Genomic DNA, 12,605 nt, shown 5'->3' on the forward strand with positions numbered 1-12,605 from the left:
ATCCCGGACATGAATCTTGCCAGCTGCGCGATGTTAGACGCGGCAGCTAGAGATTGTGTTCCGGAGATAAATGACTGGCCGCTCCAGTATGCCAACCGCCTCGCCGATTGCCCTTGAGGAACCGGCTTCCGTAACGGTTCCCAGACCACCTCCGGACAGAGGAGCGCGGCCATCGGCCTATCAAGCCGCGGCACCCCCTCCCTCATACCGTCGAACGTCCACCCCTCTCACCGGGCGACGCTGCCATAAATGACCTATGAGATCATCAGGGACAGGAACAGGCAGTGGCTGCGGCAGCGGCACGCCGTTTGCGACTGCCGCCACCGCCATGAGCTCGGGAAACAAAGCCTGCAGTTCCCCCTGCAGACTTTCCTCCACCGAGCCCGCATCCCTCACATACAGCAGGCTTCCACTGGTCAAGGAGCCACACTCCGATGTGGCTGATAGCAGGGCATCCCGCCGACGAGTCAGAGGTTCTTCTCCAACGTCTTCAAACGAGGCGCCCCAAGGAGACATCTCACCCCCCTCCAGTGTTACCTGGACGGGCGGGATACCTGTCTCCACTGGGCCTTCAAATAAGAACCCGTTCGCCTCTACCATGTAATCCTCTGTTTCCATCGGGCATGTAGAGACCGACGCATCCTCACTGGGCTCCAGCAACTCACCAAAACCGGGCCGTTCGCATCTGCAAGCCACCATCTTGCGACGGGAGCGAGCCGACGCAAAACGTTTGTGTCTCAAATCCCCTGGAACCAAAGGAACCGGCCACTCAACAGCGGACGATTCCCCGGAAGCAGAGGAACCAGAGCCAGGACCAGGCCATCGCATAGGCGACGGCACACCAGCTCCTTGGAGAGGCGAACTACCCATCGGACGCCTACCGGGCGTGGCTGTCAACCACAAGAGAGGCAACAGCCCTGCACCAGAACGCACGACGAAGGCGGAAATGGAGAACCGCTGGTGGAGAGTGGCTCTGCGACTCTCCAAAGTAGACATTATGACTTAGGTTTTTCTATCGAATATATGAGAGAAGAAAAAAATAAGCACAATGTAAACACGTCTCAACTTTCTTCAGCTAACAACCTCGTCAAGTGGGGATCTACCGAAGGCACTTCCTTGTGGTGAAAGTGAAGAAGGAGGCGAGTAGGTGACCACACACCTGCTTATGAAGGTAAGCGGATGGGGGTGTGGTCAGACGAATGTTGGGATGTAAAAGTACATTGTGGAATTTTTTATTCAGTGCACGTGCACGAAGTGAAGTACAGTGCAACTGGTGCTGAGCTAAGCCATAACGATACAGAACCTTCTGTAGTGTGGTAGTGAAAGGTTAACCTTCTGTAGTGTGGCAGTGGAAGGTTAACCGTCTGTAGTGTGGCAGTGAAAGGGTCAATACGAGTCAGTACCTGTTGACCACCTCCATGGAGTGCAGAGACATGTCCATGTTGACCAGGACAGAGAAGTACTCGGTGATCTGGCTGCTCTGCATCAGCTTCAGCAGCATCTCGATGGCCACCAGGGGGTTGTTCTCCACCAGGTCTGGCAACTTGGCCGGGGAGAGACCGATGTGGTACACCAGCTTCAGGTCCCTCTCCAACTCACCCAGCAGCTACAGAGAGAGAGAGAGACAGAGATGGAGAGAGAGATAGAGAGAGACAGGGAGAGAGAGATAGAGATAGAGAGATAGAGATAGAGAGGGGGGGGAGAGACTTTGAAAACATGGAAAGTAACTCAAAACTCCCATACCTACTGGGTGAAATACAACAATGTGCAAACACAGCAGCAAGATTTGTGAGCTGCTGTGACAAGAAAAGGACATGCAACAGAATACAACCACCATAAAGACTGTCAATCATACAAACAATTCCTTCTGTAATGTTCCGATTTCTCCGTTTGATTGTTTTGTTTTGCTTTGGCAATGTAAACGTATGTTTCCCATGTCAATAAAGCCCATTTGAATTGAGAGAGAGAGAGAGAGAGAGAGAGAGAGAGAGAGAGAGAGAGAGAGATGGAGATGGAGATAGACAAACAAAGAGAGACAGACAGGGATGTGAGACAGACAAAGAGAGGGAGACGGAGAGAGAGGCGGAGACAAATTATTATCATTATTATTATTGTAGGAGCCATTCTTGAGTTATTTAATCTTTGAGTTTGTATCATGCAATTATTTGAATTATGAAAATGCTTTATGGATTACGAAATATGAAAACGAAAACTGATAATTTGATTGACAAGTCATGATATTATTTACACTGATTATCTTATTGTAACTATTCTTATGATTTGAAACTGTGCACTTTCCCTTTAAAGAGACCTACCTGAGCTATCCACCTGTGTAGTTTACCTTGATAAGGGGTGGTGGCTTGCGTGGGAGACGTGGACCGGGAAAGCAAACAGTTTTTGTACCGCACGAACTGCACGCAACGCACGCATGTATTAGATATACAAGTTGTTTGTTTGTTTTGCAGCTTGGAAATAAATGATTGATTCATTGTGACAGCCAAACGGATGGATCAGAATCTTTATTATGTGCGCATAGACTAAAGCTATCCCCGGAGTGGAAGTGGCAAATACGAAATACAAAATTGTTTGTAAATAGCCACTATAATTATCATTATTATTATCAACATTTGGTGCATCATTATGAATCCTGGTGTGTTCTGGTCTTACTGGGTTGCATGTGTAGCATCAACACAACTGTAATGAAACAAAGAGGGGACTGTCTTATACCATCATGCACTCTTCCTAATACTAATATGTCTCTACTCTGCACTCAACACTGCTGCACCCAAGTTTCAACACCGTTCGATGAACATTGTTACTCGGCTGAAAGAGTTGTACCCGTCCTGCCGATTTGTCGTACAGAACTTGTAAGCCGCCTTTGGATAAAAGCGTTCAGCTAAATTACTACCAATGTAATTTAAATGGCTGACTGGCTGGTTGGCTAACTGGTCGGCTGGTCGGCTGACTGGCTGGTCGGCTGACCTGTGACTGTTGCTGGGCAGACAGAGGGCTCTTGAAGGCCTTGGACATGATGCGTTTGATCTCCACCCCGGTGCTGTTCTTCACGCACATGGAGCGGTCCCACTGCACGCTGTGGCCCGGCTCGGTGGGGTTCAGCCACGCCAGCTCGTCCTCACAGACGTGGAGCGGAGGCGGAGGCCGGATGAACTCTGGACGGAAGTGACCTGAGGAGGAGGGAGGAGGTGGGCAGGCAGGCGGGCAGGAGGTAGGGGGCAAGAGGAGAAAGAGAGGCAGGGAAGGTGAGACAAGGAGAAGAGGAGGAAGAGAACATTTGTTCTTTGTGCTTGATGATAGAACCGTGACTTGTTATGGTGTCCTCATATTCAAATGGTCAGCACAGTGTGTCAGGATGTGAACAGCAATAAGTTATAATCATTGGACACATTTAGGTAAAGACTGCAGATATAAAGTACATAGAGAAAACACCCACAGCTACTACTCTCCCATGTCTGTAGCCCTCTCTCTCTCTCAAGCTCACTCTGTCTCAACCTCTCTCTCTCAACCTCACTCTCAACCTCTCTCTTTCTCTCAACCTCTCTGTCTCAACCTCACCCTCTCTCAACCTCTCTCTCTCTCAACCTCACTCTCAACCTCTCTCTCTCTCTCAACCTCTCTGTCTCAACCTCACCCTCTCTCTCTCTCAACCTCTCTCTCTCAACCTCTCTCTCTCAACCTCTCTCTCTCTCAACCTCTCTGTCTCAACCTCACTCTCAACCTCTCTCTCTCAACCCCCCTCTCCTCTCTACCTCTCTCTCTCTCTCTCACCGTCTCAACCTCTCTCTCTCTCTCTCACCGTCTCAACCTCTCTCTCTCAACCTCACCCTCTCTCAACCTCTCTGTCTCAACCTCTCTGTCTCAACCTCTCTCTCTCAACCCCCCTCTCCTCTCTACCTCTCTCTCTCTCTCTCAACCTCTCTGTCTCAACCTCACCCTCTCTCAACCTCTCGGTCTCAACCTCTGTCTCAACCTCTCTCTCAACCTCTCTGTCTCAACCTCACTCTCAACCTCTCTGTCTCAACCTCTCTGTCTCAACCTCTCTCTGTCTCAACCTCTCTCTGTCTCAACCTCTCTCTCAACCTCTCTCTGTCTCAACCTCTCTCTCAACCTCTCTCTGTCTCAACCTCTCTCTCTCAACCTCTCTCTGTCTCAACCTCTCTCTCTCAACCTCTCTCTGTCTCAACCTCTCTCTGTCTCAACCTCACTCTGTCTCAACCTCTCTCTGTCTCAACCTCTCTCTCTCTCAACCTCTCTCTGTCTCAACCTCTCTCTCTCTCAACCTCTCTGTCTCAACCTCTCTCTCTCTCAACCTCTCTCTGTCTCAACCTCTCTCTCTCTCAACCTCTCTGTCTCAACCTCTCTCTCTCTCAACCTCTCTCTGTCTCAACCTCTCTCTCTCTCAACCTCTCTGTCTCAACCTCTCTCTCTCTCAACCTCTCTCTGTCTCAACCTCTCTCTGTCTCAACCTCTCTCTGTCTCAACCTCTCTCTCTCTCAACCTCTCTCTGTCTCAACCTCTCTCTCTCTCAACCTCTCTCTCTCTCAACCTCTCTCTGTCTCAACCTCTCTCTGTCTCAACCTCTCTCTCTCTCAACCTCTCTCTGTCTCAACCTCTCTCTCAACCTCTCTCTGTCTCAACCTCTCTCTGTCTCAACCTCTCTCTCTCAACCTCTCTCTCTCTCAACCTCTCTCTGTCTCAACCTCTCTCTGTCTCAACCTCTCTCTCTCAACCTCTCTCTGTCTCAACCTCTCTCTCCTCTCAACCTCTCTCTGTCTCAACCTCTCTCTGTCTCAACCTCTCTGTCTCAACCTCTCTCTCAACCTCTCTCTGTCTCAACCTCTCTCTGTCTCAACCTCTCTCTGTCTCAACCTCTCTGTCTCAACCTCTCTCTGTCTCAACCTCTCTCTCTCAACCTCTCTCTGTCTCAACCTCTCTCTGTCTCAACCTCTCTCTGTCTCAACCTCTCTCTGTCTCAACCTCTCTCTGTCTCAACCTCTCTCTGTCTCAACCTCTCTCTCTCTCAACCTCTCTCTGTCTCAACCTCTCTCTCTCTCAACCTCTCTCTGTCTCAACCTCTCTCTGTCTCAACCTCTCTCTGTCTCAACCTCTCTCTCTCTCAACCTCTCTCTGTCTCAACCTCTCTCTGTCTCAACCTCTCTCTGTCTCAACCTCTCTCTCTGTCTCAACCTCTCTCTGTCTCAACCTCTCTCTGTCTCAACCTCTCTGTCTCAACCTCTCTCTCTCTCAACCTCTCTCTCTCTCAACCTCTCTCTCTCAACCTCTCTCTGTCTCAACCTCTCTCTCTCTCAACCTCTCTCTCTCTCAACCTCTCTGTCTCAACCTCTCTCTGTCTCAACCTCTCTCTGTCTCAACCTCTCTCTGTCTCAACCTCTCTGTCTCAACCTCTCTCTCTCTCAACCTCTCTCTCTCTCAACCTCTCTCTGTCTCAACCTCTCTCTGTCTCAACCTCTCTCTCTCTCAACCTCTCTCTCTCTCAACCTCTCTCTCTCTCAACCTCTCTCTGTCTCAACCTCTCTGTCTCAACCTCTCTCTGTCTCAACCTCTCTCTGTCTCAACCTCTCTCTGTCTCAACCTCTCTCTGTCTCAACCTCTCTGTCTCAACCTCTCTCTCTCTCAACCTCTCTCTGTCTCAACCTCTCTCTCTCTCAACCTCTCTCTGTCTCAACCTCTCTCTGTCTCAACCTCTCTCTGTCTCAACCTCTCTCTGTCTCAACCTCTCTCTCTCTCAACCTCTCTCTCTCTCAACCTCTCTCTCTCTCAACCTCTCTCTGTCTCAACCTCTCTGTCTCAACCTCTCTCTGTCTCAACCTCTCTCTGTCTCAACCTCTCTGTCTCAACCTCTCTCTGTCTCAACCTCTCTGTCTCAACCTCTCTCTGTCTCAACCTCTCTCTGTCTCAACCTCTCTCTGTCTCAACCTCTCTCTGTCTCAACCTCTCTCTGTCTCAACCTCTCTCTCTCTCAACCTCTCTCTCTCTCAACCTCTCTCTCTCTCAACCTCTCTCTGTCTCAACCTCTCTCTCTCTCAACCTCTCTCTGTCTCAACCTCTCTCTCTCTCAACCTCTCTCTCTCTCAACCTCTCTCTGTCTCAACCTCTCTCTGTCTCAACCTCTCTGTCTCAACCTCTCTCTGTCTCAACCTCTCTCTGTCTCAACCTCTCTCTCTCAACCTCTCTCTCTCTCAACCTCTCTCTGTCTCAACCTCTCTCTGTCTCAACCTCTCTGTCTCAACCTCTCTCTCTCTCAACCTCTCTCTGTCTCAACCTCTCTCTGTCTCAACCTCTCTCTGTCTCAACCTCTCTCTCTCTCAACCTCTCTCTCTCTCAACCTCTCTCTCTCTCAACCTCTCTCTGTCTCAACCTCTCTCTCTCAACCTCTCTCTGTCTCAACCTCTCTCTCTCTCAACCTCTCTCTGTCTCAACCTCTCTCTGTCTCAACCTCTCTCTGTCTCAACCTCTCTCTGTCTCAACCTCTCTCTGTCTCAACCTCTCTCTGTCTCAACCTCTCTGTCTCAACCTCTCTCTCTCTCAACCTCTCTCTCTCTCAACCTCTCTCTGTCTCAACCTCTCTCTCTCTCAACCTCTCTCTCTCTCAACCTCTCTCTCTCTCAACCTCTCTCTGTCTCAACCTCTCTGTCTCAACCTCTCTCTGTCTCAACCTCTCTCTGTCTCAACCTCTCTCTCAACCTCTCTGTCTCAACCTCTCTCTGTCTCAACCTCTCTCTCTCTCAACCTCTCTCTGTCTCAACCTCTCTCTCTCAACCTCTCTCTGTCTCAACCTCTCTCTGTCTCAACCTCTCTGTCTCAACCTCTCTCTCTCAACCTCTCTGTCTCAACCTCTCTCTCTCTCAACCTCTCTCTGTCTCAACCTCTCTCTGTCTCAACCTCTCTCTGTCTCAACCTCTCTCTGTCTCAACCTCTCTGTCTCAACCTCTCTCTGTCTCAACCTCTCTCTCTCTCAACCTCTCTCTGTCTCAACCTCTCTGTCTCAACCTCTCTCTGTCTCAACCTCTCTCTCTCAACCTCTCTGTCTCAACCTCTGTCTCAACCTCTGTCTCAACCTCTCTCTGTCTCAACCTCTCTCTGTCTCAACCTCTCTCTCTCAACCTCTCTCTCTCAACCTCTCTCTCTCTCAACCTCTCTCTCTCTCAACCTCTCTCTCTCTCAACCTCTCTCTCTCTCAACCTCTCTCTGTCTCAACCTCTCTCTGTCTCAACCTCTCTCTGTCTCAACCTCTCTCTGTCTCAACCTCTCTCTATCTCAACCTCTCTCTGTCTCAACCTCTCTCTCAACCTCTCTCTCTCTCAACCTCTCTCTGTCTCAACCTCTCTGTCTCAACCTCTCTCTCTCTCAACCTCTCTCTGTCTCAACCTCTCTCTCTCAACCTCTCTCTGTCTCAACCTCTCTCTGTCTCAACCTCTCTGTCTCAACCTCTCTCTGTCTCAACCTCTCTCTGTCTCAACCTCTCTCTGTCTCAACCTCTCTGTCTCAACCTCTCTGTCTCAACCTCTCTCTGTCTCAACCTCTCTCTGTCTCAACCTCTCTGTCTCAACCTCTCTCTCTCTCAACCTCTCTCTCTCTCAACCTCTCTCTGTCTCAACCTCTCTGTCTCAACCTCTCTCTCTCTCAACCTCTCTCTGTCTCAACCTCTCTCTGTCTCAACCTCTCTCTCTCTCAACCTCTCTGTCTCAACCTCTCTCTGTCTCAACCTCTCTCTGTCTCAACCTCTCTCTGTCTCAACCTCTCTCTGTCTCAACCTCTCTCTGTCTCAACCTCTCTCTGTCTCAACCTCTCTCTCTCTCAACCTCTCTCTCTCTCAACCTCTCTCTCTCTCAACCTCTCTCTGTCTCAACCTCTCTCTGTCTCAACCTCTCTCTGTCTCAACCTCTCTCTGTCTCAACCTCTCTCTCAACCTCTCTCTGTCTCAACCTCTCTCTGTCTCAACCTCTCTCTGTCTCAACCTCTCTCTGTCTCAACCTCTCTCTCTCTCAACCTCTCTCTGTCTCAACCTCTCTGTCTCAACCTCTCTCTCAACCTCTCTCTCTCAACCTCTCTCTGTCTCAACCTCTCTCTGTCTCAACCTCTCTCTCTCAACCTCTCTCTGTCTCAACCTCTCTCTGTCTCAACCTCTCTCTGTCTCAACCTCTCTCTCTCAACCTCTCTCTGTCTCAACCTCTCTCTGTCTCAACCTCTCTCTCTCAACCTCTCTCTCTCAACCTCTCTCTCTCAACCTCTCTCTGTCTCAACCTCTCTCTGTCTCAACCTCTGTCTCTCTCAACCTCTCTCTCTCTCAACCTCTCTCTCTCTCAACCTCTCTCTCTCAACCTCTCTCTGTCTCAACCTCTCTCTGTCTCAACCTCTCTCTGTCTCAACCTCTCTCTGTCTCAACCTCTCTCTCTCAACCTCTCTCTCTCAACCTCTCTCTGTCTCAACCTCTCTCTCTCTCAACCTCTCTCTGTCTCAACCTCTCTCTCTCTCAACCTCTCTCAACCTCTCTCTCACTCTCTCTCTCTCAACCTCTCTCTCAACCTCTCTCTCTCAACCTCTCTCTGTCTCAACCTCTCTCTGTCTCAACCTCTCTCTCTCTCAACCTCTCTCTGTCTCAACCTCTCTCTGTCTCAACCTCTCTCTGTCTCAACCTCTCTCTGTCTCAACCTCTCTCTGTCTCAACCTCTCTCTGTCTCAACCTCTCTCTGTCTCAACCTCTCTCTGTCTCAACCTCTCTCTGTCTCAACCTCTCTCTGTCTCAACCTCTCTCTGTCTCAACCTCTCTCTGTCTCAACCTCTCTCTGTCTCAACCTCTCTCTCCTCTCAACCTCTCTCTGTCTCAACCTCTCTCTGTCTCAACCTCTCTCTGTCTCTCCCTCTCTCTGTCTCAACCTCTCTCTGTCTCAACCTCTCTCTGTCTCAACCTCTCTCTGTCTCAACCTCTCTCTGTCTCAACCTCTCTCTCTCTCAACCTCTCTCTGTCTCAACCTCTCTCTGTCTCAACCTCTCTCTCTCTCAACCTCTCTCTGTCTCAACCTCTCTCTGTCTCAACCTCTCTCTGTCTCAACCTCTCTCTGTCTCTCCCTCTCTCTGTCTCAACCTCTCTCTGTCTCAACCTCTCTCTGTCTCAACCTCTCTCTGTCTCAACCTCTCTCTGTCTCAACCTCTCTCTCCTCTCAACCTCTCTCTGTCTCAACCTCTCTCTGTCTCAACCTCTCTCTCCTCTCAACCTCTCTCTGTCTCAACCTCTCTCTGTCTCAACCTCTCTCTGTCTCAACCTCTCTCTGTCTCAAACTCTCTCTCCTCTCAACCTCTCTCCTCTCAACCTCTCTCTGTCTCTCCCTCTCTCTGTCTCAACCTCTCTCTCTCTCAACCTCTCTCTGTCTCAACCTCTCTCTGTCTCAACCTCTCTCTGTCTCAACCTCTCTCTCTCTCAACCTCTCTCTGTCTCAACCTCTCTCTGTCTCAACCTCTCTCTGTCTCAACCTCTCTCTCTCTCAACCTCTCTCTGTCTCAACCTCTCTCTCCTCTCAACCTCTCTCTGTCTCAACCTCTCTCTGTCTCAACCTCTCTCTCCTCTCAACCTCTCTCTGTCTCAACCTCTCTCTGTCTCAACCTCTCTCTGTCTCAACCTCTCTCTGTCTCAACCTCTCTCTGTCTCAAACTCTCTCTCCTCTCAACCTCTCTCCTCTCAACCTCTCTCTGTCTCAAACTCTCTCTCCTCTCAACCTCTCTCTGTCTCAACCTCTCTCTGTCTCAACCTCTCTCTGTCTCAACCTCTCTCTGTCTCAACCTCTCTCTCTCTCAACCTCTCTCTGTCTCAACCTCTCTCTGTCTCAACCTCTCTCTGTCTCAACCTCTCTCTGTCTCAACCTCTCTCTCTCTCAACCTCTCTCTGTCTCAACCTCTCTCTGTCTCAAACTCTCTCTCCTCTCAACCTCTCTCTGTCTCAACCTCTCTCTGTCTCAACCTCTCTCTGTCTCAACCTCTCTCTCCTCTCAAACTCTCTCTCCTCTCAACCTCTATTCTCTCAAACTTTCTCTCCCGTCAACCTCTCTCTCCTCTCAACCTCTCTCTGTCTCAACCTCTCTGTCTCAAACTTTCTCTCCCGTCAACCTCTCTCTCTCTCAACCTCTCTCTGTCTCAACCTCTCTCTCTCTCTACCTCTCTCTCTCTCAACCTCTCTCTGTCTCAACCTCTCTCTCTCTCAACCTCTCTCTGTCTCAACCTCTCTCTGTCTCAACCTCTCTCTGTCTCAACCTCTCTCTGTCTCAACCTCTCTCTCTCAACCTCTCTCTCTCTCAACCTCTCTCTGTCTCAACCTCTCTCTGTCTCAACCTCTCTCTGTCTCAACCTCTCTCTGTCTCAACCTCTCTGTCTCTCAACCTCTCTGTCTCAACCTCTCTCTCTCTCAACCTCTCTCTGTCTCAACCTCTCTCTGTCTTAACCTCTCTCTCTCTCAACCTCTCTGTCTCAACCTCTCTCTGTCTCAACCTCTCTCTGTCTCAACCTCTCTCTCCTCTCAACCTCTCTCTCCTCTCAACCTCTCTCTCCTCTCAACCTCTATTCTCAACCTCTCTCCTCTCAACGTCTTTCTCTCCTCTCAACCTCTATTCTCTCAAACTTTCTCTCCTCTCAACCTCTCTCTCTCCTCTCAACCTCTCTCCTGTCAACCTCCCTCTCCTCTCAACCTCTCTCCTGTCAACCTCCCTCTCCTCTCAACCTCTCTCCTGTCAACCTCTCTCTCCTCTCAACCCCTCTCCTCTCAACCTCTCTCTCCTCTCAACCCCTCTCCTATCAACCTCGCTCTCTCCTCTCAACCCCTCTCCTCTCAACCTCTCTCTCCTCTCAACCTCTCTCCCGTCAACCTCCATCTCTCCTATCAACCTCCATCTCTCCTATCAACCTCTCTCTCTCCTGTCAACCTCCCTCTCCTCTCAACCTCTCTCCTGTCAACCTCTCTCTCCTCTCAACCTCTCTCTCTCCTCTCAACCTCTCTCCTGTCAACCTCTCTCTCCTGTCAACCTCTCTCTCCTCTCAACCTCTCTCTCTCCTGTCAACCTCTCTCCTCTCAACCTCTCTCTCCTAAACCTCTCTCCTCTCAACCTCTCTCTCCTAAACCTCTCTCCTCTAAACCTCTCTCCTCTAAACCTCTCTCTCTCCTCTCAACCCTTCAAATGAACAGGAAATACACGAGGGTAGATTTACAACAAATATTCTATATTCAATAAATATTTAAATAGTAAAAATAAATAAATAAAGATATAATGAGTAGAACTGCTGGGACATGGTAAAAACACAGGAGAAATAGAACTCTGCTTACTCTCCAGTGGAGGGCGGGGCCCAGTGACCAGAGTCTCAGTGATCTGATTGGCCACTGAGCTGTCAAACCCCGAGTTGGACGAATCAGGGTCCGGATCGTTGAGGATGCTGGGGAAACTGGCCTTGCTCTGCGTCGGAAGCTCTGACTGACGCTCTGGACAGCAAAGACAACAACAGACATCGAGGCCATGTTAGAGTAGGGTGACCAAACGTTCTCTTTTCTCTTGTTTTACACCGGACCATTATGCATGCACTCAAACTTGACTGGCGCGTTGCACTGAATACTACAGTACTCTCTGTTGCGTGTGACGTACTCCCAGAGAAGACTGCTCTCAGTGCTTTGTGGGCGGGTGGCGCCACTGCGCTCACACACAGACAGAGGAGGAAGCAGACGGGTCGGACCAGCATTGATTCTGCTCACAATGCCAAAGCGAAAACGTACATTACAGATGAACTGCAGAGAGAATTCCCAATTTACCGACCGGGTCGAGACAAATGGGAGGCGGAGTGCAACGCGTGCAAAGCTTGACCATAATGTTTCTGTGTCTAATAAAGGTGCCGGAGATCTCAAAGCTCACATGGACACAGAAATACTGTGCGAGGCGAGAGTTTGATGGCAAAGTTGACAGAATTAATTTAAGTATGCAAGCTATACAGAGAGAGAAAGCAAATAATAAAAATAAATGTTGATGCCTCAAAATTATGTTTTGGTTTGATTTATGATGATATAAGATGCCACAAAACAAATCAGTATTACACATGTAATCCTTAGAATGATTGTATCATTCATACAATCATTCTAAGGATTACATGTGTAATACATTTGTTTTGTACACTAATTGCAAATTAACAAATAAACAAATCCGAAACTGCATAGTGCACTTTTAAATTAGTATCTTTGTGAGTGAATTAATGAATTATTTTATTTTCGAATGTTTACACATACAAATAAATAAACATAAACAAATAAATTTTTCGAAAGATTTTACAAATAAACAAACGAAAAGGATAGGTTTGAAGCCGAAGGCTTATAGAGCAACCTACCCCTAATTCAAAAACAAATTCAAAAAAGTTATAAAGTTTTCAAAATATAAAAAAACAAAAGAAAAACAATAATAAAAAAAAAAAAAACGACCCAGAAAAGAACAAAAAAAAAGTTACAATTTGCAAGATAAAAACAAACAAAAAAATCAATCAACAATCAACAAAAACCGTTCCCGAAAAGAACATAAGCCAACATAGGAAAATCAAAACTTAAT

At 48.7% G+C, this 12,605-nt stretch overlaps 1 protein-coding gene across 2 annotated transcripts in view; it reads right to left on the minus strand.

Annotated features, from left to right (window-relative positions):
• The window catches only part of cnot11 (CCR4-NOT transcription complex, subunit 11), a 64,868-nt gene that overhangs the window by 33,680 nt on the left and 18,583 nt on the right, over positions 1 to 12,605 (minus strand). For both annotated transcript variants that reach the window (XM_084314909.1, XM_084314910.1), the window contains exons 4-6: positions 11,348 to 11,500; positions 2,983 to 3,185; positions 1,404 to 1,606 (exon numbers count right to left, since the gene is read on the minus strand). In XM_084314909.1, the coding sequence (XP_084171035.1) occupies positions 1,404 to 1,606; positions 2,983 to 3,185; positions 11,348 to 11,500 (559 nt within the window). The remainder of the gene's footprint in view (positions 1 to 1,403; positions 1,607 to 2,982; positions 3,186 to 11,347; positions 11,501 to 12,605) is intronic.

Source organism: Notolepis coatsorum (genome assembly GCF_963971535.1).
Source record: "Notolepis coatsorum genome assembly, chromosome: 5".
In the NCBI taxonomy this organism is placed as follows: domain Eukaryota; kingdom Metazoa; phylum Chordata; class Actinopteri; order Aulopiformes; family Paralepididae; genus Notolepis; species Notolepis coatsorum.